Consider the following 25,746-nt stretch of genomic DNA (forward strand, 5'->3'; position numbering starts at 1 on the left):
ATCATAAGATCTTAAAATTTGAGACGAATGAGATATGATACCACAAATAAGCCTGGTTCTCGTAGATAACGCTGTCAGTTGTTATTGGTAAATCAAGACGGCAACGAGAATATACCACAGCCGAGAGGCTAAGGAGTGGGAGAAGCCGTTGATAATACCGTTTTCACATGCTGGATTATGGGTCGCATCTATCGGCGCGTTTGGTAGGGTGAAAGGCTTTATAAAAGGCACATCCCTCCTTTAGATTCTGCACAGGTCAAAGCCAAAAACTGAAATCTCGAAGCATCAAACTTCCATTCCAAAACAACCACGGTCAAACAAAGTTCCACTCTCAATCTACCCCAATCAAAACATGGACCCTTTCACTATTACCCTCATCATAATTTTCTGCCCGATGTAGGGGCTGGGTGCCACCCTCGCGGGGTGGGGAAAGTCGGGAGTAGAATGGTAAGTCGCCATCCTTCTCCGTCCTACCTTGCTCACATGTTCTTCAGGATTAATTTGTAGTGGTGGAAGTGAATGGAAAGGAGGACACAACAAAAACAAAAACGAGGATTGAGGTGGCGGAGGCACCGAGGAGTTCCATGCAAAGACAACTACGTTACAACCTGCGGTACAGAACTCAACCGGGTCGTAAAAGGGGATGAAGCGGAGGATGGTCCATAATATGAGCACTTAGTCATGTGGATCGGGCTTCGCTCTTCACTAGCTGGCATTTTCCGTAGGCAAATCCAAACCACTTTTTCTCAGCTTTGTATCCAGTGTCCCACTGCTTTTGAACTTCATATCTCAAACATCTCTCTGTTAAAGCACATTAGTCGGCACTGTGGCTTAGTTACACGCCTCAAATCAAATAAAATGCCCTACTCGTCTTTCTTAGTGGGGTGGTGTGTCACCGTCACCATACCTTCAACTCCCGATCGGCACAACGGACCCCGCTTCCACGCCACTTTTTGGCGCTCTACCACACTTCCTCCCATCTACCGTTATAAATTCATAAACCCAATCTCAAATTGTCAAATAAACATTGCAATAGTGGTTAAAATTAAAACGGGACTTTACGTTACAATGATCCGCTTGGGTGTTCTCAAAAATACCCACACCCCTGCTAGAAATGTATACCTCATACCAATTCTGCCAATAAGCGGTGAGTAGTTGTGAAGCATAACGCAAAATTTGGTGTGGAAACTGTCCCCTCGAGGGCCTCATCTGCTTGACATCGAGCGATTGAGGACGATTTCCGGTACCGAGTTCACGGGAAACTCTTCTAAGTGCTTGATTTCTGTTCATCAATTAGATGGTACCTGGGTAGTTCAGATGGAGTGTGTGAGAGAAGCGGTTCGCGACTGAAGTTTGAGGTTGCGTCGAGGGTTCACGTGACCGCAATCTCTCGCAATATGTATATCTCAGCACGCCCCAGCCTCCTTGAAACCGCATCTCCTCAATTCTTCCGAATGACAACCCCCAAGCCAGCGATAGGTACGAGCTGGCGTAGAATCTCTTGTTCCTGCACGCTCTCGAGCCGTCGAATTTCCAATGGATCAGCGGGACAGCGGGTCCCGACGATCATACTCTCAACTCTCTCGCGACCTTGGATGACAGGAAAATGGGCTCCGTGACGGCTCGTCATTCGGCTTGCTCCTAGATACGTGAAAAAAATGAGATTAGAGTGGTATCGGACAGAAAATGCCTTCGTATGACGGAAAGTGACTTGAGAGATGAGGCGTCCCAGATCGAGCCCTTTTCGAGGTATCCTCCAAATTCAGATTTGCTTCCAGTAACGCGGGCCACTCTGAAGCCCCATGTTTGGTGGGATTTTAATGCCTGTCTCTCTTCCCAGTACTCATATGCTTTTGCAATTCAGATTCACTTTAAAGCGAACAGAGTTGATTGGTCATCCCTGATACGAAATACTGACAGCACGGCCGACGCGAATTGTTGTTGTTGATGAGGATAGATGTGGCAAGTGCTACCAGCTGGGAGATCGCGAAGCTCTCAAGCCGACTTCCTTCCTTCTCAAGAGCACCCATCTTCCTCACCAACACTGCATCAATATTTCTACTCCACTACATCACGCTCCTGCAAACCTATCAAGCCCTCCTATTCTTATTCCAAATATCGATTTTACTGCACCATTGACGCTGGTACAATAATATTGCTGCAACATCGCGACCACTTCCACGTTTCTCTTTCCCCTTCACACAACCATCGCGACATGACGATTGGCGTTCCGCGTAACCTTGCCCCTTGAACGACGAGAACAACAGCCTCGTTATTTCTATCTCATGACCCTCGCTACACGATTGTTAATACTCCGCACATCACTCCTTCCACGACACGACCATCCCTCAATCTCTCCGTCTCACGGTTATCTCGACCAAAGCCATGGCTCCCATCCACGAACACTCCACCGGCACCTCTAGCCCAATTCTCCCCTGTTGCGCAGCGCATCTCGGAATTGATGTGACAAGCGAAGCAATTGGCGGAGCATACGATGGCTGTACTCATCAGCCCGGAATGACTGGGTAGATGAGGATGTGGGAGGAGGGCGGGGCTCGGCTTCGGGCTGTGAGACTGAATGGGCTCAATGATCAGTCTGGTCAGTATGCTGGCACTGTCCACGCCCAATACAAGCAGGCTGAACGCCGGCGAGAGAGCAAGTCGAAGAAGAACAAACAGGCAATGGAGACCACACCCACAGCGAAGTTCCCTCCAGATCACGCGAAGACTGTAAAAGGCTCTGGGTTTGCAACGGCTGGACGAAAACAGAATCACAAAACCGATAAGGAAGATGCCAGCGGACCTTCGAAACCCACTCAAGGCAACGACCCAAGCTCCAACAAGTCCGCTCTCAAAACAACCACCAACAAAGTGTCCCGGCGTGCCCGCTCGAAACCGGAACAAAAGCCTCGGACACGGGAAGGGGATTCTTTTGGTGACTCTTCTGCTGGCGGCTATTTTGACCCCAATTCTAAAGACGATAAAGCGAACCCCAAGGAATCGGTTCGGAAACCAGCTGCCAATAACATTTCCTCTCAAGCAAAGTCGAAAAAAGAGCGCCATTCTCAAGCACATAAGGATGAAGGTGCTTCCAACGGCGGATGCTCACTGTGTTCGGTGTCAAAGGATGACCAGACATCTGGTGTTGCAATGGTTCGGTTTGCGAACTCTATGAACACCCCGAAGGAGAAACCACCCGAATTTGGAAGCATCACGCTCGCAGATCGCAGACGTATGCAGTTCTGTGGCTTCTCTGACGAACTCGCTAGTCAACTCGGGCAAGAGATAGCCAAATATGGAGGACGCGGCGTTGAGAGGGAGAGGAAATGGGGCCTCAGCTACGAGTTCAAGCTCATCGGCGATCCTTGGGGCCAGTTTAAAGATGTTGTGTTGGGTGACCTTACCGAGAGGCAAATTGGGAGAGTCGTTGGTGATCTGGGTGCTGCTCGAGAAGAGAAGTTCTTGCGACACATGTTCAGTGTCATGCATCTGAATGGTTACTCTTTGCTCATCACGAGCCAGATGTTTGAGTCCATAGGTACCTTTTTCTTCGAAAAGTCCTCTAAACCTCCCAACCAACCGATTGAAACGATGACGATCTCCTTCCACAGTCCAAACCGGTTAAGGTTGACTTGCGCGCCAGAGGAATTTATCCAGGCGATAGAAAAGCTTCTTCGACAGAATCCACGGTTCAAAGGGGAGCGCCAAAAGACTCAAAAGCCAAAGAAAGATGACCTCCCGGCTGTGGAATACAAAATCCCTGACCTTTCGTGGAATACCTGGCACGTTTGGTTTCGCTGGGCTCCTGAGAAGAGGGTGAAGGTGACAAAGGGCAGAGTATTCAAGCTGCACCTGATCAAGTTGTTAAAAGACCAAGGCTGGAAGGGTTTAGTATCTCTAGATAGAGGCATGAGGACTGCCAGAAAGGGAGACGAGCATGTAGGGTCAAGCTGGTATTATTACAAGGAAAAGAGCATTCACAATGAGAAGTAACTTGGGATTGGCAGGAACCGTGCTGCAGGGAGCTGCTGGTGAGCGCAAGACTGTATCATATATCGCGGTTTCAATTCAGTGAGGATGAGTTTCTGTTTGTGGATGACGGTCTTGAGCCTTGATGGCCAGGAAGAATGGTAGTATGCGGCTCAGCTAGCTCGGATTATTTATCAAAACCTCTTCAATCTAAGGACACTTCTGCCCCGCTAAGGCTGCTCCGAACCGTCTTTTTACCGACTCCCAAACTTGCCACTAGGTTTTCGGAAAACAACATCACTCAGGCAACATACAATCAACAACATGTCCCCAAAAGACCTCCGTTTTCTAAGAGGCTTCCCGGTCCCCACAGCTCAATTGACACGAGCCCACCAGGCGACCAAGCTGGATGTATCCGCATGCATCTGGCCGCGCCGCACGGCACTCATGAGATGCAGATTTCAGGGCAGTTTGTGTGTGTGGACTGCCCTTGTTCAAGACGCTGAGCAGGAAGATTTGATTGGGTTTATTCCTGGTTCGAAGGTTGGTTTTATAGTGTTGAGACCTTTGTGAGGCCCTGCCATTAAGACGGCTATCCTCAAACGGTTTCCCTCCCCGCTTCCCCTATGAAAGATAGAGGGGATTAGGGCGGTTAATCAATATAGTAGACTTGGCCTTTGATAGATCAGAGCCATAGTTAATGTTGAATCCGAATAGCTTGGTGAGCCATAAAGGGAACTAAGCTGTTTGTGGAGGCTTATTATTGAACGCCAGTAGAGTGAAATCTGTAGTTGTTATCCAACTAACCTTCGATTCCGAGTCAAACGGATATACTCGAGGTTGTTGATTCAGTTGAATAGATTGGAAACTCAAGGCATACAGTAAATTACAGCTGATTAGCATATTAGAATACCCATAGACTCAGAATTCGTTTTCCCTTTCGCTGGTTCCGTTTTAGTCTCTGGACGTGAGCAACTGCTGCTTTAACCTGATCAGAGCCTGAGCAGAGCCTGAGCACGCCCTGAGCACGCCCTGAGTCAGCCTGCGCATGCGCTGAGAGGCAATTTTAGCTCCCCAAGGGACTTGTTCCGGCTCCTCTTAATGCTCGGTTATACTTTCCTTATTTTGTCTCCAAGTACAATCCCATTTTAGCTCCCTTGCAACCGAGATCCCCCCAGGGCCATTTTTGGATCCACTTTTGCTTATATATATATATATATATATATATATAGTAAGTAGATTAGCCTTATTATTATATAATATCTTATTACTAGTTATAGAGGGGATTTTATATAATACAAATTTCGGTAGTATTTAGTTTAATCTTCTTTGCTTTAGATGTTTTAGTATTATACTTTTCTCGTATATTTATTTTCCCTTTCCTTTTCTCTTAGTTTTTATTCTGCTTATAAAGGGTAAGGGGCCAGGATACTCCAATAGCGAGTTTAATTTCTATACTATTTATATATATATAATTGCTTCGGGAAGAGGCATATATTAGTTCTATCTCAGTAAATAATTAGGATAGCTAGTTCGAGTTAATTATTGTAATATTTATATAGTTATAAGATTGCCTTACTAAAGGGTTATACTAAGGCTTAGAAGAGGGATTATGTATGCCATATAAGAGATAATTATATTAGCGAGACTAAAAAAGGGGGGATTACTAATAGCAAGCCTACTAATAGTGGTATTAGATAGTAATAATACCGTATTAGGAAGTAATTGCACTAGTATCTAGTAATATTAGAAGATTTAGATAAATCCTAGTAGTCTAGAATCATATTGGCACCGGAGCTTTACTAATAAAGGGGGAAGAGAGAGGGTAAACTAGTAGACGCCAGATAGAGGTAGTGATTTATGCAGTATCGATACTGCATCTAAGTAGTTATATCAAGGGCCAGTGGTGCTGGAAGATTTATGTAATCCTGGCAAGGCAGAATTATACCAGCGTATAGTTTAGTAATCAAAGGATGTAAGATTAGCTGAGTAAGGGTTAAATAGAGGTGGAGATTCATGCAACGTCAATGCCGCAAAGGGGTTATACGAAGGGCCAATGGCACCGGGAGATTTATATAAATCCTGACAATACGGAACCACATTAGCGGCACAGTTGACTGGCAAGAGCGCAGGATCAGCTGGGTACAGGTCAAACAGAGGTGGAGATCCATGCAACGGCAATACCGCGTCCAGAAGGGGTTACATCAAGGGCTAGTAGCACTGGGAGAGCAAGGCAGAATCACACCAGCGGCACGGTTCACTGACAAAGGGGGTACGGGGTTGCTGCTATGATTTATGTGGCAGATCCACTATATCATCTCATACAAACACCTCACACCCTCATCCAACCCCTCTCCGCCCACATCCGTGCTGTTAAATGCACTCACCGCAATTTTCACCCACAACGATCCCTCAATCCTCGGATTCGGCACCCTCTTATCCACCACTCCCGGTACCCAGTCCACGAGCCTGAATCCACACCTTTCCACACGCCAAGCTGCTCTGTCGACGAAGTCTGTTGGCAGCATGAACGGCCGCGATCGTGTGCAAGATATGGGCTTACAGGTCACTTCGCCACCGGCTGGAGGTGTCGTGCAAGATTTCCCGCACGTATATGTCTCGTCATAGCATGCCGATAACCAGCCATGGATAACGCCATACAGCGTCCCATTCACATTGGTGAAAGGTTTGTCATACGGCGGGTAATAGTTCGGGCATGGGTACGCAGCAGCTGGAGTTAGCAAGACTGCCAAAGCCAGAGCGGCAACCGCAACACGGGGAAGAAGAGGCGCTCTAATCCCAACCCCGCCTCTTCGCACAGTAACACGTGGTCTACCCTCCCAGAATCTCATTTCCCTCACCCATTTAATCACCAAGTACGCCGCCAGAAAAGCTAGCAGCCCGAACACGGGAACGAAGATATACAGCGACTTTAGCCAGAACTTCTTCCACCACAGCGCATTAGCTTTGTATATCTCGCCCACTGCCTCGAGACACGGGATCGGGTAGCGCTCGGCCCAGAACCAGATCTTGCTCGCGTCACAGACTAGGTTTGATGATGAGAGGTTCACCTTGGCCGTCATATAGCAGGCGTCGGCGATGATGCTTGGGAAGAGACAGGAGTCGCCGCAGCCGTCGTAGCAGAGCCCGTAGGCTTGGGTGCGGGCAAGGTGGATCCAGTGGTTTGGACTGTAGAAGCTGTGTGCGGTGGAGACGAGATGGCTAACGAAAAGGCCCCAGGAGATACCAACGATGGTACCGAAGTTAAGGCTGAGGAGGAACAAGCCTCGGTCTCGAGACTGGGACATTTCGGGCTAGGGAGAAGTATTGATTTCCAAGTGAATTTGGGGGTTGCTTATGTTTGAAAAGATGAACAACAAAGTCTTTTTGAGCTTCCTTTCAAGAATTGTAAAATTTGAAGAGAGGGCACGAAGCAGTTTAGATGGCGATGAAGTTCCAAGTAGCCTCGTTTCGGGCGTCTCTCTAATCGGGCAAACCACTCAGTTCGCCAGCCTCACTTTCGCCTTAACCTTTTCATGAAACTCAACCATCTCCTCGTGACTTGAAAACATTTCTAGTTCGAAAGTCATTAAATACTTGTCCCTCTCAATTACTTCTAAATAAAATAATCTTATTTAGTTGGAAATAATATAATAATCGGACTTGACTACAGTATGGTTTCGCGGGCAGGCTTGGCAGAAATACCTAATTTCCGGTATTAATACGTATTAATACCAGAATCGTAAGGTATTAATACTATTAATAAAGTATTAATTCCCAGAACCCAATTCCCCCCTTTAATTGCAATTAACTTTAGAACCACTTCTCTTATAAGAGAACTTTTGGTAGTGCAAATATTCTACTTAATTTAGGCTTTCTATTTAGCTACTTATCTTATACTTTAGATTAAAACTCATCTCAATGCGGCTGTTTTAAGCAAAAATAAGCTTTTGAGATTTTTGTAAGGCTTACTTATAATAAGTATCTTAATAAGCAATACGAATACAAAGCTGAATTCTCCGAATGTAAGAGCTATTTTAAATTTAAGATTTTATTAACTTTTATTAATAATAGTAAGTAACTCTTTTAATAGAAAGACTAGAAATTAAAGAAATTATATATAAATATATTATTATATAAATTAAATAATAAAAGACAGAGATAATATACGGGGTAAGAATCGATTCGGTATTAATATATACCGATTCTTGCAATACCTGACTAACACTATCCAGTATTAATACTTTATTAATACCAAAAGTATTTTTGCCAAGCCTGATTGCAGGACACTTGCTTTCCCCGACTGTAAACGGAGCGAGGGAGGGCTGAGCCAACTATTACTACTACTGGCGGAATGCGAAAGCGAGGTTAAAAAACCCAATATTAATTCAAATGAAAGGTGGTGGCCGTTACACGGGCTATTGCTACCGCCAAACTGTCCTGCTAGAGTCCAAACCCTTACCACAAAATCAATACTCGAATACTCTCTTCGGTCAATATTCAAGACCGGTGATGCCTAGCCTCATTCTCAATGGGCAAAACCTTGATATTTTCTAGAGACTGCCTCTATAGCGCGGATCTTCTCTTCACTTACTTCCCCCTACAATCTTTCCCTGCCTTTCAACACTATGTCTCGAAGTTCCTCAGCCATCTCAAAACGTCCTTGGTCATGGTAAGTGTCTTATAGTTCTTCGCGAACACTCAAGGTTCCTGGGTGATTTTCTCCTAAAAGCTTTTCCATCCCAAAAACTACCTGTTGCTGGAGTTCTGCGGCTTGATTAAGACGACCCTGGGCATGGTATGTTTTCGCAAGATGCTTTATGGCCCCAAGGGTTTCCACATTTTGTGTGCCCCACAACTTCATCCTCTCGTCCTGAACTTCTCGTGATAAGTTTCGGCACTCTTGAGACATCCTTGCAGATAATAAGTATATGAAAGTGACCCTTTGGCTGATAGATATTCGGGATTCTGTTCCCCCCACTGCTTCTACCTTCCCACCATTACTTCTTGCTACAGCAGTTCCGCTATCTCAAGAAGACCTTGATCACTATAGCTGGTTGTTAATGAACCCCTGGCTCCTAGCGTCTCAGGATGGTGTTCACCCATGTACTTCGCTCTTTTCTCCAGTATTTGTTTCCGGCCTTCTTGGTAATACAAGAGTGCGAGCTGGTTGCCGATCCCTGTATCGATATAGCCTGGGAATCCGAGAGGTTTCTTTCCCATTTCAAGAGCGCTAATCCATTGTTCGTGAGTTTCCGTTAACCGAGACTGAGTATAATACATCAGACCAAGGTCAGAGACAGCATTCATATATTGATGCTGGCCTTCTCCGAAAATCTTCGCATAATCGACAGCACGAATTGCAAGTCGCAGAACCTCTGCTAAGCCGAGGGTGATTAGCGCCTGAGCAAGAGCAGGAAGCTTACTTACCCCATATGGCACTCAAGGAAGGGAAAATTAATTCATAATACCCCTTAATTTGTTGACTCAATCAGCTACCAGAAGCAGCACAGGGATTCACGCTTCCGGCAGCGAAAGCATAAATCTGGCTTTTCTTCGTACCTACCACTTCTCAACTTCTTCTCCCATTCTTCTTCCCACCACACGAAAGCATTCCAGAATGTAAGCCAAGTCATACCCGAAAACAACCATAACTTCAATTACCTTTGAGCAAATCTAACCCACTGAGAACTGCTTAGCACCATGGACAATAAGTTCAAAAGACCTCCATATCCTTCCGACAGCAAGTTCGCATCCAAGAAATCAGCCAGCGGTGGCACACCCCCCACACGCTTGGGCGACTTTACCTCACCCAAGCCAGATTCGCTTCCCAGTCAACGCCCGAATCAAAATCCCCAAGAAGCGAAAGAAACACAATGGGAGATCATGTCTGCGAACGAAGCTTTCGCCAAGTGCGGGTTCGGCTACGGGGCGAAGACTCAGGAGTGGTACCTCCTTCTTCGCGAAGCTGAAGACTTAGGGCTCGCGAGGTTCCTTGGAAGGGAAGACATGGGCGGTTTTGGCGGGCGCCCTGACTCATTAATGTATTCCTTTAGCCCTCAGTTCTTCGTGGAGGTTGACAAGATGATGGGGCGGGATATCAAAGTAGAGAAAAGCCCCGTTTATTCAAGGATATCTCACGGGGTTTCAAAGGGGGATAGGCGAGCAGAGAAAGGACAGCAGAACAGAAGCGAAGAGAGATGGCAGACTATGTCAATAGCTGACGCCGTGCGCAAAAGTGGCTTCGGAGATATTGCAAGTATGACAGCGAACCCGGATTTTTTTCTGGTGTTCCAGCGGGGTCTGAGATTGGATCTAGTGAGAGGGTCGGGGGAGAGGAATCAGATGGGCTTTGAAATCTACGAGTTTAGCCCTGAGTTTTTTAAGAATATTGATACGCTGTTGAGGGAGGGTGAAGCAGAGAAAGACAATGTGTGGCCTCAGCGGCAGTCTTATGGGGGATGTTCTCAAGGAGGATCTCGTCCAGGATGGTATTAAGAGTTGAGGTGGGGAGAGGAAAGGAAACTGAATAGGACGGGACTTTGGCTGTATTCATAGACTCCGGTAGGGGCTGATCAGATAGCTAGAAACAACGACGCGTTGAAGCATTCCTACTATGTTCATGGCAATGGCTGTGCTACGACACCAATAGTACGAGAGACCACACACTTACGGTTGCCTTCTCCCTCGAGCAACCAAGCAATTCAATCATCTTGAATTAAACTTTCAAGAGCAGGTGCGTGGCTAGCTGTGGGACATCTAATGACACCCACGACCCTCTTTGTATCACCTTTCGGCATAGATGTTAGCAGTATAGCTCAGTTCCATGAATCACCTCTCCTAAAACACTCTCGACCAGTGACCTCCTCTCCCTTGTTCTTCCCACATCTCCTCATAGACAGTGTGTCAAAAAAATAATTAAGGTAATTAATTATATTTAATTAAATCAAGTAAATAATTAATTATAATTTGATTATCGACTTTCAAAAAAAAAATTTATTAGAAAAATTATAATTAAATATAATTAATTATTTCTAATTATCACGTGAAACCCATATAAAAGTTATATAAGTAATAAATTCTCTTCTTTTTCTTTAAATAATATACGACTAAACCATAAAGAGAGTAAATGTTAATTAATTTCCAAAGAAGAGAGAAGGAAAGCAAGGTAATATATATGTGAATTATTTGCTCTGGATATCACACGACCGCACCCACGTGACTAGAGAAGTCAAAACCCTTCCTATAGTACTTATTTACAAAGATAAGTAAAGCGAGTAAAGGCGGGATACTAGCTATTAAGCCTATAATAGTAAGGCGACATCTAAATTAGGGTAAAATATGCTTTACTTTTGCGTTATAACGCTTATATTATCTTTATAGTCACGTGTAGTAACACGTGACCCAGTAATTAATTATAATTTGATTACTACGATTCTGACTTGATTTGATTTGATTACCGGCCAATAATTATAATTAATTAAATTATTTGACACACTGCTCATAGAACCTGCACTCCATTTGATCCCAAAGACTCTCCACCACTACGCCCTCCACCTTCCAAGTTCCGACTTTCAATATCCGCAAACCCTTTTTTCTCCTCCTCTTCCTCCTCCCCATTTGTGCAATGCATCCAACAAATAACTTCGGTTCTCCTCTCCCACCCGAATCTACAACTCGGAGCTGGACCAAACCTCAGAGAGCGTGGATACGGGCCTACGGCGCCTCACCACTCCCCGGTATGTCTCAAAGAGAGTGTGCCGGCATCGCAATCGAAGTTTCGTAGCTTTTGTGCTATTGGGGTTGTTGGTAGGGTGGTGTTGGTAGGCTTGTTCACGATCTGCGTAGAAAACGGTGTAAAGTATCGGGAAGACAGGGCATTAGGAGATTTGTAGGCTCTGCAGCGTACAGATTAAGGTAGTAAGCTCGCTATCAGGCCCTATATTTCCGGGCCCTTCCCTAAGAGTAGCATTTACGCATTCGACAAGGGCTTCCACACCTTTTCAGGGCTTCTCCCCTGTACTTACAAGGAAGTCTTCGCTAAGGAGGCACAATAGTTGCTCTACCAATAGCGCTATAACCCTAGAAGATCTACTTATCCCATATGAATGTCTTATAGCACCTCTTTACGTCGATTTAGGGAGCACTACCTAGAGTTATAGAGGCTTATAGCGAGCTTCTGCCCTGAATTCGCACCTTCTAGAGCAACAAGGGTCAAAATGCCCTGTATTCTCGATACTTTATGCCGTTGTCTTCGTAGAGAATGAAGGGTACCGGCGAAGGTAGTTGGTTTAATGACAATTGATTCATCAATCTGGATTTCCAGGAAATGAGTTTTATCTTAATTAGAAGTCAATCGAGGTGGGCCTCCAAAGTACTGTGCAATGTGGTGTGCAGAAAGAAGATTTCGAGTGCGATAACCATCTAGCGGAACTCCTGAGCGCAGAAGACAAAGCAGAAATAAATTGTGATATCTAGCCCCTCGGTTATCTGTGCAGGTCAAGTATGAGACTTGAAAATAATTTAAATAGTGAGCTTCTCCGCCGCTGCATATGGGATTAGTTTGTCCAGCACAGCGTGACACGAAGCCTCAGCTAATACAAGACAATGACGGAAGCATTCCTATCTTCAATATAAACACGGAGTCGCCTAGATAGCGGCGATCACTATTTAGATAGAGATAGGAACAGAAGGGCCGTCCGGAAGAGATCCGGGGTGGAGTCGAAGTAGACTTTTGTCAACTTGGACCAATGATCCTGCGTGTCTCCCCACTTTCGGAAACAAGGGTTAACACTCCACTTTCCACTCATACAACCCCTCAGGAATTTTCGGTCCCTCAAATTTGGGAAACAGACTTGAAATCTAAATCTATTGTCCTTGATTCCATCTGATTGCTTTGTGTTTTGTTCTGTTTTGAAAACTTTGCACCTCCACTTGTTGTTGTCTATCACGATGGCTTCCTCAGAGAAAACCGAGATTGAAGAGATTGCACTAAATACAGAACCGCAACCCCAAACTCGAGATTTTGAGGAGCTCAAAGTCCTGTCGAATCCGCCACAAGCCTCGATAGGGCTTGGGAAAATTGATGATATAATTATTGATACTGTCAATGCCGAGACGGAGTACACCCCCGAGCAGTTTCGGAAACTCCGATGGAAGATCGATCTTTGGCTGTTGCCTTTGATGTGGGTATGTATTCGTCCTGAGAAGATCCCAGAAATTAGATGTATAGCAAGAACATTGCTGAGATCTCGTTCTTCCCAGGTTTGCTTTGGGACACAGCAAGCGGACAAGACGTCGGTCAGTGTTCAAGCTGTATTCGGAATTCGCACAGACACACATCTCGTCGGGCAGCAATTCCCTTGTTAGCATATCTGTACTGCCTATGAAGTTTAAACAGTTCTAACCTTTTTCTCATGCAGGGCTCACGACCATCTTTTACATTTCATACCTTGTTGCTGAAGGTCCTGCTAACTTTCTCATGCAACGGGTGAACGTGGGTAAGTTCCTCGCTGCGAACATGTTCGTCTGGGGTGAGTACTCATTTAAAAGCACAAGCCGCGAGCGACCCTCTAACCTCTGGTAGGGATTATTGTTCTCTGCATTGCATTTGCTCAGAACTTTGCTGGCCTCATGGTTCTTCGGGCCCTTCAGGGTGTATGTGAATGTACCATCTCTCCCACGTTCCTCCTTTTGACCGGGCTATGGTACACCTCACGCGAGCATACAATGCGTTCCATCATATGGGGAACTGCAAATGCTGGTATGCAGGTCATCGCAAGTCTCATCAGCTACAGTATTGGGTTCCAGGCTCAGAAGCATCCTGGTGGACTTCCCCCCTGGCGAGGAATTTCAATATTTCTCGGGTGCCTTACCCTTACCAGCTCTGTGCTTGTCTTCTTCATTTTGGGTACGCCACGTGAAGTTCGATGGTTGTCCGAGGATGAGAAGCGAATGGCTATTGCGAGAGTTGTTGCAAATCAAACAGGTTCCGATCGTCAAAAACGAGACCACTGGAAATGGAGCCAAGTATGTTGATACAATGTTTAGAGAAAATAGGGGTCGCATTCACTGACTTTATCTCAGGCTCTCACTGCCTTCAAAGACCCCCAAACGTACTTTTTCTTCTTCGTAGTCATCGCCAACTCCCTGCCAAACGGTGGTATCACCACCTTTGGAAATTTGGTTTACGTTTCGTTCGGGTTTACTTCACTAGAGACTTTGACGGAAGGGACGGTCCCGCAACAGGCTGTCTCTGTTCTTTGGTTTCTCCTTGTTGGCTATACCACTTTGAAGAAGCCCAATCTCCGTTGTAAGCACCCCTCTCGCCGTTCTAACCCTTGAGTTGACCCCAAATACGAAGTCTTCTTCATGATGGTGTCACTCCTTCCCGCATTTGCAGGTATGATTGCACTGGCGTTACTTCCCAACGGCAAATCCTTGTTGTGGACCAAATGGGGCTTATATCTCATGAGTAAGTGGTAATGCTTCTTCAATCATTGACCACCCGCTGAATAAAGCCACAGCTGTGACCGGCAACCTCCCGGGACTTTTAATTTGGACAATTCTTCCTTCCAACGTAGCGGGAAGAACAAAAAAGAGTGTCACTGGTGAGGTGCTCAAGCGCTTCAATTTCTAATAATGCATACTGACTAAAGTTAGCAACTGTGTTGTTCATTGCTTACTGTACCGGAAATGCCATTGGTGCCCAACTCTTCCAAGCAAAGGATGCCCCTCGTTATCTTCCAGGTCTTACAGCTTGCGGGGTATTGTTTGGCGTTGAGTTCGTCTTGATGGCTACCTGGCGTGGCTATTGTTAGTTGCCCAGTACTTGTTGTTCAAAACCAGTTTGCTGACGTATTGCTCGAAGATATGTGGCAGAACAAGAGGCGTGCTACCAAGATTGCTGAGCTAGGATTGACAGTTGAAGAAGTGAGATACCCGATACCGACAGATTGATAATAATTTATTGTTTGGATATTTGGAGGACCAAGATGCTAACTCCTGGCTAATACAGGCTCAACGTCAAGGTCGAGTAAATGCCGAGTCGGACATGACTGATTTGGAAAATATCTTCTTCAAGTACTCGTTCTGAAGTACAAGTTTTACGCCTCTACACATATTACTCTCAAGGGTTATTATTTCAATCTTTATAAACATGTATTATCTATGTCCAATATCCACTTAACGCTTAGGACAGTCCTTTCAATATCAATATACCTATAAATTATGTGCGATACATCCACGCGACGAGACATCACCCACCCGTATCGCTCACTTATTACAGAATTACGAATTATATCAGTAATGCCAAGATAATGGCGGCCACGACGAAGTTGTGAGCCCCACTCTTGTATACAAATACACCACGGCCGGACCTGGCCCGGGCCGCCATCTCGCTCCATTTTTGCTATCCGTGCCTAGGAACACCAGCGAAAAGTCTGCACTCCTGTCTCTTGTTTATGTAAGACCATATTTGTGCCTCCAAATCAGGGGGTGGAAGCAGAATCAAACCAACAACCCCCCAAAATAACACACTCGATATGGCGGCCATAAAGAACCGCTCCCTAGCACAGCCCGTTTCGGTTGATCTGAGGCATCACCTGAACGCACATTCGAAAGCAAGACACCCAAGTCCGTTGAAAGATATTATAAAGTTTATGGGATACGATGGCATGGTAAGCCTGGCGGGAGGTAGGTGTATCAATCTTCACAGTAATATTGAAGGTAGCCGAAGCTAAATATGAGAAGGACTTCCGCATCCATCACTCTTCCCTTTTCAAAGTGCCACAATTCAGACTTACCCATATGACAAAAATCTCAGCACTCCAGAAGTTGAGAAACTTGGTAATGAGCTTTCAATCGCGGAAGAGAGTTCTCAACCGCTGCTAAGTCTTTCCAAGGCACTGCAGTATGGTAAGTTCTCTTCACGAATTAACTTGTCTCGTTCAGTGGAATGCAGTGTTGATACTTCAATAGGCTCGGGAACTGGAGATCAATCTCTTCGAGATTGGGCTCACGAGTTCACCAAAACAGTCTTCAAACCCGCCTGTTCTGATTTCGAGATACTCCTGAATTGCGGAAACACAGATGGCTGGAACAAAATCGTGCGTATGTTATGCGAACCAGGAGATTTCATCCTAGTTGAGCAGTACACTTATCCATCCGCTCAAGCTTTGTGGATACCTATGGGATGCATTGGAGTTCCAATCAAGAGTGATACTCAAGGGATGAGTCCTGAGGATCTTGAGAGTGTGTTAGCGAGTTGGGAGGAAGCGAGACCCGGGGTGAAGAGACCGCATCTGTTCAGCTCACTCTTCCAGAAGTATATTTCAGAACGACTGACGATAGAACAGACTATACCTTGTCCCGGTTGGTTCCAATCCAACTGGTTTGACTATGGATGGTGATCGGCGGGAGAAGATTTATGATGTCTGCGTCAAATATGGTATGTTTAGAAAACTCTGGGGCTTTAGCGAAGATTGAGCTAACCTTGAATACAGATATCATAATCTGTGAAGATGATCCTTATTCATTCCTTCAATTCCCGGCCTGCATTCACGGGGGAGAGGCGGCCTTGAATCCGACGACACCCCAAGAATACCTCGATAGTCTTGTGCCGTCATTCTTGAAATACGATACCCAAGGACGGGTTATTCGTCTCGACACTTTCAGCAAGGTGAAGATTTCTCTAAATCCTACTGCAATACTAGCTAAATCTATGAAAAGACCTTAGCACCGGGCAACCGGCTCGGGTATTTCGTCGCAAACCCATTGTTTACGGAGCGACTACTCCGAGCTACAGAAGTCGAAACCCAGTCTCCAAGCGGGTGGTCTCAGGTAAGTCCCCCTCCCTACAATCTCTTCCATTAGTAACTGACTACAAATAGGCGATCGCAATGAGCCTTCTCAGCAAATGGGGTATAATGGGCTATGTTGAATGGCTTTCCAACCTCCGAGGTCAATATTTCCTCAGACGTAACTGGATGGCATGTAACCCCTCCAAGCACGGTCATGGGTATACTTACAATTCTTCAGTGCGATTCAATTGCCTTCAATTTCACGCTTGTACCCGCAACCAACCGTTCAGTTCCTGGAGCAGCAGGCTTAGTCGTTTTTTCCAAGGACGATGCAACCCTCACAACTCCACTTTTCAGCTTCATTCCTCCTATGGCTGGGATGTTTATTTGGGCACGGTTTTACTATTTTGGAAGCTCTAGGTTCAGGGTGTTGAAGGCGGACGAGACCTGTGTTGATCCTGAAGCTGTATTTGAAACTGAAATTTGGGCCGAGATGGCGAAAGCGTTGGTGTTGCTGACGCCAGGTTCGTACTATGAACCCTGGCAAGGGAAGAAGAAGACTACGACCAAGAGTAGATGTGGAGAGACCGGGATCGGATATTTTCGGCTTGCTTACTCACTTGTGACGGTTTGAGCACCTGGGCAATTTCTCACTTGATTCAAATACTGACACATGTTTCAGAAAGAAGAGATGGAGCTCGGTATAGAAAGAATGGCAGCAGTTCTGGAAAAGGTCTTCAAAGGTGAATCAAATGTTTTGTAAACTACGCTGTTAATTCAGACAGAAATCGAAGTATCTGTAAACTGAGCAGGCAATCCAGCCCCTTTCCTCAATCTCTCGGCTATCTCCTTCGCAGTAGCCATTGCCCCATCCGCAACAGGAGCGATAGGAGTCAATTTATGTTCCTTTCCTCTCGCCATTACGAAAACCGGTTTCGAGAAGGCATGAATATCCTCCAACGGATTACCTTCAAACCCAACTAAATCTGCTGCCATCCCTGAATGAAGTTTACCCGTCTCGCTACTAAGTCCACAAACGCTGGCAGCAATATCGGTGGCACTTGCGATGATTTCTCGATTTGTGTAGCCAGCATCCGCAAGTACGGTTAAACCATCGGCATACCGCTCGAAATGGCAAAGCGGAATACCTGCATCTGTTCCGACGATCATTTTTACACCTGCTTGACGGAGGGAAGTGAGGTTTGAGACGATTGCTTGGCGGCTATCCCAGGGGCAGAAATAGCTATGCTCAACGCAAGCTGTGTTCATCTAAGAATGCATTAAGCAAGATATATAGAACAAGGGAGGTCGGGTTACCTACCGTTGGACAAACAGCAATTTCATACTCGACTATCTTCTTGGCAACAGACTCCTCAAACTTCGTATTTTGACCTGTTTCTAGTCAGCTAAAACACAACCCATCACTGAAAATTTGAAAAAGCTCACCGTTAATCCAAGCACAATGCTCAATCGAATCCAGTCTCGCATCCACCGCCCGTGCAATCCCCTGCGTTCCTGTAGCATGCGTAGTAACCTTCATCCCAAACTTCACCGCCTCGTCCTTAATTGCCTCCAGCTCCTTAACAGTATACCTCGCTTGGCTCGGATGGCTCCCAGCAGTCATAAATCCTCCTGTAGACATAACCTTGATCAAATCTGCGCCCTCGTTTGCACGCTTCCTCACTTCGACACGAACACCTTCAATACCCTGGGCAACGCCGCCCATAGCGTGAGCGTGGCCTCCGGGCACGGTGATTGGTGCGTGTGCTACTTGAAGACGGGGACCAAACAGAGAGCCGGCATTGATGAGGTCTCGGATCTTGACGCCTAGAAGGCCTTTGGAGCCCAGATCTCGAGCGGTGGTGATTCCGGCGTCGAGGAGCTTCGAGCAGTTTGAGATCATGAGGGCAGTCGTTTCTTTATCTGTGAGGGAGGATGACGCTGTGGTAGTATTGACTTTTGAAGGGTCTAATGTGATATGGACCTGACATTTGTAAGTGATTTATACAATGAGTCTGTGCTTCAACTATAGCTTGCCACTTACGTGGCAGTCGAATAGCCCGGGCATCAGAGTCACATTTCCGAGATCCCGAATCCCTTGTGAAATTGTAACCAGTCCATTAAGGGTTCGAAATGAGCCAGCTTTGGTTATCCGGCCGTCATTTATGATTACGAGCCCATCTTCAATTAATTCGGATGAGCTGTCGATGAGGAGGCGGGCTGCTCGAAGAACAACTGTCATAATTGCGTAGCCTGTTAGAGGGGACTTAATGACTATGAATATTCGTGATTCATCCCCATAAGAGAGGAGATCAGAATGGCCATGTAGTGGAGGTTCAATGGTTGAAATCCGGATATGATCCGGGTTAAAGAAGTGGGGGTGGTGTTAGGGGGTGTCAACCCCATTTTCCAATACGCAAAGCTTCCCGCAATTTCGCAAAACCAGTCTTGTATTATCAAACAATCTCGAGTTTGAAAAGCGGTGTATGTTGTTCGTTGAGAAGTATTTAAGGCGAGTGTATGATTTCAACTTCTGGATGTATACTTGATACCGCAGATAAATAATATACAGCCATGAAAAAGCCCACAAAGCTTCCACTGCTCGTTCTCACACAAAACTCATAATGACACCATGCTTAAGCCCACTACTGTATAAGAGTCCCCCGGAACATCCGTGCCACCAGTGCCCGAACTAACAGGAAGAAGACATCCACAATCCTCCAAACACTATTCTCTAGTATACTCGTTTCTCAATACAATTCTCAAATCCTAACCAATCACAACGATTATCTCATTTCAATAACCGAACTCTACCTCATATAGAAGAGAGTCCCACTCCTATTTAGAAATACAGTTGCAGGTTCGTAACATAGTATATAAATCTCATGAAATGATTTTGCAATTTCGCAGCCAGAGTTGGGTTTTCCGTAAAGAGGTATGACCACCACCACGACCGGATCATATCCTCCTAATGCCCAGTAAGTTCGATGGAACGGCCTCGGGGTGAATTATTCGACTACTGTTCGGCTCGCCTTGCCCTATCCAGTCCAAGCACTGTACTCTTGGTGTCAAGGCCCAGATGATGAGCACGGACAAATAGGGTCGAAACCAACGATATGCCCGCGGCGGCAACGTACTATAAATGTGTTAGTTAAAGATCAAGATTTCTGAAAGGAATCCAACATATACCATAATCCACACTGACCTCAGCGCTTCAAAATATACTCGTCGGATAACAGCCTGCTGGCCTGCCGGCAAAGATTCAATCAGTTCAACGTTTGCCGTGGCATGGTCGCCGTTGAAATTTATGGCGAGCTGGCCGCCGAATTGGTCAGCCAGACCTTGGTTGGCTGCATTCATTTGGTTTTGAAATATAACGCCACCAAGGACGATTGCAACGGCGGTTGCGATAGATCGAAAAAAGCTCATCGCTGCATTGATAGTAGCGGTATCTAGCACCGTCGATGCGGCTAACGCTGCGAGAAGTGGTGGCTCTATATTCATGCCAATGCCTATACCAGCGATGATCTCGAATATGAACAGTTTGGCCAGGCCTTCCTCAAATTTAAGGTTAATAAAAAGCCCGACACCAAGTGTCAATAACACTTGGGACAAGTACATTACGGGAAGGTATACGCCGGTCTGCTGAATGAATATTCCAGCGCAGGCAGCCGCCAGAGAACTTGAAACAATGAGGGGAACGAGATAAACACCGGATTGCAAAGCATTAACCCCAAACACAGATTGAGAGTACAGAGGTAAATAGAAAGACAAGCCGATAAGGACGTAAAAATTGCAGGCGAAGACAACATAAGCAGCCACTGAAGATCTCTTAGAAAATAGCCGTAGCGGCATAACGGGATTCATAACAAACTTCCATTCGTTGACAACGAAAATGCCGATAACAACAGCACCAAATAGGATGAGGCAAATAACAGTAACTGACGACCATGGGAATGTGACGTCTCCAAATTCCAGACCAAGTAAAATCATCAACACGGCACCGACGATGAGTGCGCCACCAATCCAGTCAATAGCCTTAAGGCCACTCAGGACAGGCGTGTTCGGCGAGGGAAGCTTCAAGAAGAAGAGCAATACGAAAAACACGATAGCACCTATAGGCACTGGAAGGTTTGTCAGATCCGGACTGGATATAACGGGCCATAACTCACAGTTGATCCAAAAACACCATCTCCAGCTGCTCACTTGTAAGTATTGAAATAAAAAGTAGAGAGGAAGCTTTTTTGGTAAACTCACTCTGACCGAGTTGTAAAAATACCGCCGATAACGGGTCCAACGGCGCTTCCTACAGCCCAAACCAAAGAAGTGATGGCAAGATACAAACCGCGATCCCTTAACGAGAAGGTGTCGCAGATGATGACATTGACCATCGTGCCCATGCCCGAAGCACCAAGACCCTGGACGGCACGGCCAGCAATCAGAGCATTCATTCGCGGAGCCAAGGCGCAAAGCAGGCTGCCACCGAGGAAAATAGTCAACGCAATCAGCATGATTGGTTTCCGGCCCCAGATGTCCGCCACGGTCCCCCAGACCGGCGCGATGGCCGTGCTGGCCAGGATGAAGGCTGTGCCAATCCAGACATACCCAGACACCGAGTTGAAGGAACTCACGATGGTGGGGATAGCTGGTGTTAATATGGTGAGGTCCAGCGATGAGAGCATGACAGAAAGGCAGAGCGGCGTCATGGTCAAAGCGATGGCGGCGCCCGACAGTTTTTGGACATCTGCCTGGGGCTCAGCGGATGGGGCTGGCTGAGCTGTTTTAGAGCTATCGGTATGATGATCATTATCAAGAGGCGCAACAACATTGTGAGGAGGTTCGCCATTGCCGACCGTGGTAATAGGATCAGTATTATCCTGTTTGAGGCTCTTCACGCTTGCAACCGTTGGTGTCGTGGTGGCCACATCATCGAGGCTATTTGACATGGCAGTGAAAAGAGTTGGGTAGGAAAGTGGTGCTTTAACAAGCCAATTGAACTAAAATTCGGGCTCCCGAGTCAAATTGAATGAAGGGCCTGCGCCTGGAAGCCGATTTTCTTAAAGGAAGCCTGGTTGTTACCCGTATGAAATAAGAGAAGAAGATAGATTTTTTTATTTTTAAGGTAGGACAATACCTTAAATACCTTGCGGCAACCGAGAAGGAGTAAGCGAAGCTGTCATTTGGGTCACATGCCTGTGTTATGTAATCTCGTGTGCCAATCAATTTTTTATCACGCTTTGAAATCACAAAGCGTATCTTTAATAGTTAGACTTTCATTTACTTCTATTAAAGTTAATTAGAAAAGGCAAAATATATAATTTTAGTATTTTATATATATTGCTATTAGAATTGAAATATAAGCTCATATAATTAGTAAGTTAAGTGTGACGGCGGGATCGAGGCAATGGCCAGGGCTCAAAGATCCAAGAATCTCATGTATTGAAAATACTAAGCTAAAGAGAAGAAGAGAGAGAGAGAGAGAGAGGAAAGAAAGGAGAAGAAGTACTAACTAAAACAACTGAAACGCTGGCTTGACAGGTGAAACCAGTCAGGTGACAGCCAGCCCACGTGACCCCAGCTAGCGCCGTTATATCAAGTATTATTAAAAGACTTATTATATAAAAGAAATAGGTTCTTTAATTAATTCTTAATATATTTAAGTTTATAATAGTCTTTTTTATATTTACTTGAATTATAATAATTATTAAAAGCTTTTTAAAACTTAAGAAATATATTATATAATATTGTGACGGCTGGTGTCACATGATTGGTTTCAGCTAAGGTTCCAAGCTATGGTTCAAACCAAGGTCGCTTCCAAAGCTCGGCGTTTCAGTGATCTTGGCCATACCTACTTATCCACTGCCACACCTCACTCCTTCTCTCCTTAGCTTTAAATTCTCAAGACATTGAAATCATTAATCTTTGTGCCTCGTTCCATCGGTTTGTTCCTGCCGTTACAAGAGAAGTATTTTTGCTTTTTTAATATCTAGAATAAATTAAATAATTATATAATATTAATTATAATAAAGCTATCCCTTCGTCCGGTGAGACATTGCCACATTAGCGGCCGCACATGAATATCGCCAATTCGGATTATGTTCTGGCCGAAATAGGGATATTCATGTGCGGCCGCTAATGTGGCAATGTCTCACCGGAGGAAGGGATATTATAATATAAAGAGTAAGGCTTAAGTAAAGTAAAGAATATAGAATTGAGGATATATTTAGGACGAACTAGTATGCAAAAAGTTTTAGCCCCCTTAGCACTTTAGCCCGAATCGTAATCTCTCCGATTAATCAATCGCTCGTATTGACGAACGCGGGGGGGGGGGACAGCTAGCACTAGAGTTAATTATAGCCGAAAACCATATATCCAACGTGGCGATACGAGTATAAATGCTTGGGTCGCAAAAGGTATGATATAACTTGCAGGAATCAATTTATTATTGTTACAAACGAAGAGAACAATATCCCATCCCGTCTGCTATATTTGAGCCCTAAATTAATTCTCTCGTCTGAGGCTCCTGTGAATCTTGCGCCATTCTTATTATCTATCGTCCGAAAACATCTTGCAAAAAACGAGAACAAAAAACAACGTTCAAGCAACCTCCAGTATCATCAGTACATTTCATAACGCCAGCCCAAGTCCACCATCTCCTGTGTAACGCCTCCCTTAATGACCTTTGCGATCTCAACCGGGTTTTTGGAATCAAGGCGTTTGTTCTCGCGCCTGACGAACCAGCGGTAGAACGTCAGCGTGCATGCAAACAAGACAGCGCACCCCATGAGCGTGCCCATAGCTGCGAAGAACCGAGGTGGTGCATAGTACAGATAAGAGGCCCAGATATTGACCGTTCCGCCGATGCAGTTGACTAGGGCAGAGGCCGCTGCTCTCTTAGCTGTCGGCCGCGCCAAGTGAAGGTTGATGGTCTTGTATAGCAGGATTTGCGGGCCAACCGAGGAGAAAGGCAGAACCATCATGGAGAAATACCTGGCGCCGACGTTGGTGGTGGCCATGGGGATGATGTACATCGTGCACGCGATCGCGATGCAGCACATAATGATCCGGTACACGGTGTTCTTGCGATCCGAGTAGAAGGTGATGCCGTAGTATACGAAGCCGGCGAGGATGTATGGCGGTGCGGTCAGCAACAATGAGATGGTTTTGGAGTAGCCAAGAGATGCGACGAGCGTGGGGAAGTAGTTGGCAATGGAGCCCTGGGCCTGGGACATCATGTTGCAGAAGATGAGCAGGACGAGCTTGGGGTCTGCAAGCGCCTGTACGAAAGATTTCAGCACCTTCTCATTCTCAGTCCCCTCAGCAGCGCCCGCCTCGGACTCGATGCGCCATACAGCAAGATCCTTCTCGAACTGGGTCAGCATGCGGGCATTGTGGGGGTACTCGGGCATGAAGAAAGCACAGATCGAGCCTATGCCAACGGTGGCGGACCCTTCGATGATGAAGAGCCAGCGCCAGCCTGCGATGCCGTGTGCGCCATCGAGCTGAAAGATGGCGGCTGCGAAGAGACCGCCGAAGGCGTTGCCGACTTGCTGCGCGATGTAGAGGCCTGCGAGACGCTTGCCGAGCTCTTTCTTGGTGTACCAGGTTGAGAGGAAGTAAACGGCGCCTGGGAAGAAGACTGCTTCGACGACGCCGAGGATGATGCGAACGGCGAGTAGCTGGCCATAACTCTGTACAGCTGCTGTCGCAGCCGAGATGCTGCCCCAGATGACAGTCGCGGTACAAATATACAACCCGGGGCGAGGGATCTTGGTGATGAGCAGGTTGGATGGGATCTGGAAAGGCAAGTAGCCGACGAAGAGGATGGAGATGGCAGTGGCGAATTCTTGGGTGGTCATGTGGAGGTCATTGGTGATGCCTTGCAGCTTGGCGGCCGACAAGTTCTGCCGGTCGATGTAGTTGAGGATATACAGGATGCCGATGATTGGCAGGATGACCAAGTCCATCTTGCGGACGAGCTTCTTATTGAGGCACGCCACCTCGTCGGCGCCGAGCTCACGGAGGGACTCAGGCATGCGGCTGACTTCGGCCATCTCGCCTGGGGAGACCGAGTTTATGCCCGTGAGGGGAGTCGACTTGACGTTGTCTTTGTGCAGGTCCTGGCTGGTCGCCGAAGCGGAGTCACGGCGCGAGAATTCCATGATAAATGCGGTGAGAAGGGGGAGGAAAGGTGAGAGGCGACTGTCTGATTGTGCACTTGATACCGTCGGAGGTGTAGTTATATAGATGTCGGACTGCCTGTCGTCGATCAGGGAGTAGGTATTCATAAGGAAAAGATATATCCCAGAGTCGTGATTGGCCGACCTTCTATCAAGCCAGGACTACTGAACTTGATAGCTGGGAACAAATCAAGAGGGAGGAGCCCCATCTTTCGCATTGATGTTGTGAGATATGATTGAGGTCAAGATACTGTAAAGGGAGACGAGGAAACAACACGCGTACACGGCGGGAGGAGCGGGAGGAGCCCCGCACACGGCAAATTCCCACCCAACGCTAATGTGAGATGAGACAAGGTGAAAGAAGCACCACTTGCATACTTGGAACATTCTATGGAGGGTACGAGTCAGCCCAAAAGCAAGAGTGCGGCGCTAGCAAGGGGGTCTCGGGGTCTTCCTTGCAACCAGGGTATGTGATATGTTCTATTAGGCTTACAGGCTGTAAATACGTTCTCGATCTTGTACACCAAAGAATGGGGCAAGGAGGAGCAGGTAGTCTCAGTTCGGCGTTTAGTGGCTGCCGAAATGTGAGAACATCCCTCACAGCAGGTTGGACGCTGCCGGTAGACACCTCCTCCTCCCCTCTTGTGCTGCATCCCTCCTGCATACAAGGGCGGCCAGCGATGGCGCTCCTCCTCCTCCTCCAACTATGGAGACACTTTGCTTAGACGACATATCCGTACTAGGTGAGGTCCAGACGGGCACAAGTTACCGAGTACAGCGAGTAGCAAGCTGCACTC

The 25,746-nt window shown here is 46.4% G+C and overlaps 10 protein-coding genes across 10 annotated transcripts; 5 read left to right on the forward strand and 5 right to left on the reverse strand.

The window, feature by feature from the left end:
- The first annotated feature begins 439 nt into the window (after positions 1-439).
- On the forward strand, positions 440-1,277 carry K444DRAFT_387790 (uncharacterized protein). Its single transcript, XM_024872409.1, has 2 exons — positions 440-447; positions 495-1,277. Exon 2 carries the CDS (start codon positions 682-684, stop codon positions 1,153-1,155), a length of 474 nt encoding a protein of 157 aa, XP_024737616.1. The 5' UTR covers positions 440-447; positions 495-681; the 3' UTR covers positions 1,156-1,277.
- Positions 1,278-2,390: 1,113 nt separating this feature from the next.
- On the forward strand, positions 2,391-4,200 carry K444DRAFT_387803 (uncharacterized protein). The gene is made up of 2 exons (XM_024872410.1): positions 2,391-2,599; positions 2,654-4,200. The coding sequence occupies exons 1-2, from the start codon at positions 2,530-2,532 to the stop codon at positions 3,991-3,993; spliced, it is 1,410 nt and encodes a 469-aa protein (XP_024737617.1). The 5' UTR covers positions 2,391-2,529; the 3' UTR covers positions 3,994-4,200.
- A 2,053-nt stretch (positions 4,201-6,253) lies between these two features.
- Positions 6,254-7,305, reverse strand: K444DRAFT_663075 (uncharacterized protein). Its single transcript, XM_024886782.1, has one exon. The coding sequence runs from the start codon at positions 7,275-7,277 to the stop codon at positions 6,279-6,281; it is 999 nt and encodes a 332-aa protein (XP_024737618.1). The 5' UTR covers positions 7,278-7,305; the 3' UTR covers positions 6,254-6,278.
- Positions 7,306-8,650: 1,345 nt separating this feature from the next.
- On the reverse strand, positions 8,651-9,279 carry K444DRAFT_527951 (uncharacterized protein; the record flags this gene model as incomplete). Its single annotated transcript, XM_024874673.1, has 2 exons — positions 8,651-8,882; positions 8,984-9,279. The coding sequence occupies 2 exons, from the start codon at positions 9,277-9,279 to the stop codon at positions 8,651-8,653; spliced, it is 528 nt and encodes a 175-aa protein (XP_024737619.1).
- A 393-nt stretch (positions 9,280-9,672) lies between these two features.
- K444DRAFT_629199 (uncharacterized protein) lies at positions 9,673-10,467 on the forward strand (the record flags this gene model as incomplete). The annotated part of the gene is made up of 1 exon (XM_024883026.1): positions 9,673-10,467. The coding sequence occupies one exon, from the start codon at positions 9,673-9,675 to the stop codon at positions 10,465-10,467; it is 795 nt and encodes a 264-aa protein (XP_024737620.1).
- A 2,454-nt stretch (positions 10,468-12,921) lies between these two features.
- Positions 12,922-15,102, forward strand: K444DRAFT_588725 (MFS general substrate transporter; the record flags this gene model as incomplete). The annotated part of the gene is made up of 10 exons (XM_024878073.1): positions 12,922-13,158; positions 13,234-13,333; positions 13,392-13,502; positions 13,556-13,998; positions 14,056-14,281; positions 14,333-14,443; positions 14,496-14,579; positions 14,632-14,784; positions 14,840-14,901; positions 14,987-15,102. 10 exons carry the CDS (start codon positions 12,922-12,924, stop codon positions 15,062-15,064), a joined length of 1,605 nt encoding a protein of 534 aa, XP_024737621.1. The 3' UTR covers positions 15,065-15,102.
- A 410-nt stretch (positions 15,103-15,512) lies between these two features.
- On the forward strand, positions 15,513-17,532 carry K444DRAFT_528000 (PLP-dependent transferase; the record flags this gene model as incomplete). The annotated part of the gene is made up of 9 exons (XM_024874678.1): positions 15,513-15,663; positions 15,718-15,816; positions 15,922-16,273; positions 16,326-16,417; positions 16,473-16,648; positions 16,699-16,809; positions 16,860-16,980; positions 17,072-17,397; positions 17,452-17,532. 9 exons carry the CDS (start codon positions 15,513-15,515, stop codon positions 17,530-17,532), a joined length of 1,509 nt encoding a protein of 502 aa, XP_024737622.1.
- Positions 17,533-17,546: 14 nt separating this feature from the next.
- K444DRAFT_663077 (uncharacterized protein) lies at positions 17,547-19,011 on the reverse strand (the record flags this gene model as incomplete). Its single annotated transcript, XM_024886783.1, has 4 exons — positions 17,547-18,038; positions 18,091-18,161; positions 18,216-18,753; positions 18,814-19,011. The coding sequence occupies 4 exons, from the start codon at positions 19,009-19,011 to the stop codon at positions 17,547-17,549; spliced, it is 1,299 nt and encodes a 432-aa protein (XP_024737623.1).
- Positions 19,012-19,785: 774 nt separating this feature from the next.
- On the reverse strand, positions 19,786-21,715 carry K444DRAFT_629203 (MFS transporter; the record flags this gene model as incomplete). Its single annotated transcript, XM_024883027.1, has 4 exons — positions 19,786-19,905; positions 19,959-20,893; positions 20,942-20,967; positions 21,027-21,715. The coding sequence occupies 4 exons, from the start codon at positions 21,713-21,715 to the stop codon at positions 19,786-19,788; spliced, it is 1,770 nt and encodes a 589-aa protein (XP_024737624.1).
- Positions 21,716-23,174: 1,459 nt separating this feature from the next.
- K444DRAFT_612413 (MFS general substrate transporter) lies at positions 23,175-25,186 on the reverse strand. The gene has a single exon (XM_024880128.1). It carries the CDS (start codon positions 25,055-25,057, stop codon positions 23,387-23,389), a length of 1,671 nt encoding a protein of 556 aa, XP_024737625.1. The 5' UTR covers positions 25,058-25,186; the 3' UTR covers positions 23,175-23,386.
- Positions 25,187-25,746: the final 560 nt, after the last annotated feature.

The sequence above is a fragment of the Hyaloscypha bicolor genome, assembly GCF_002865645.1.
Source record: "Hyaloscypha bicolor E unplaced genomic scaffold K444scaffold_58, whole genome shotgun sequence".
Taxonomy (NCBI): Eukaryota; Fungi; Ascomycota; class Leotiomycetes; order Helotiales; family Hyaloscyphaceae; genus Hyaloscypha; species Hyaloscypha bicolor.

Coding starts and splice junctions, on each gene's coding strand:
- K444DRAFT_387790 (XM_024872409.1), top strand. CDS start 682: ATGTGGATCGGGCTTCGCTCTTCACTAGCTGGCATTTTCCGTAGGCAA.
- K444DRAFT_387803 (XM_024872410.1), top strand. CDS start 2,530: ATGAGGATGTGGGAGGAGGGCGGGGCTCGGCTTCGGGCTGTGAGACTG. Junction 2,600..2,653: donor TGGGCTCAATGATCAGTCTG/GTCAGTATGCTG, acceptor AACGCCGGCGAG/AGAGCAAGTCGAAGAAGAAC.
- K444DRAFT_663075 (XM_024886782.1), bottom strand. CDS start 7,277: ATGTCCCAGTCTCGAGACCGAGGCTTGTTCCTCCTCAGCCTTAACTTC.
- K444DRAFT_612413 (XM_024880128.1), bottom strand. CDS start 25,057: ATGAATACCTACTCCCTGATCGACGACAGGCAGTCCGACATCTATATA.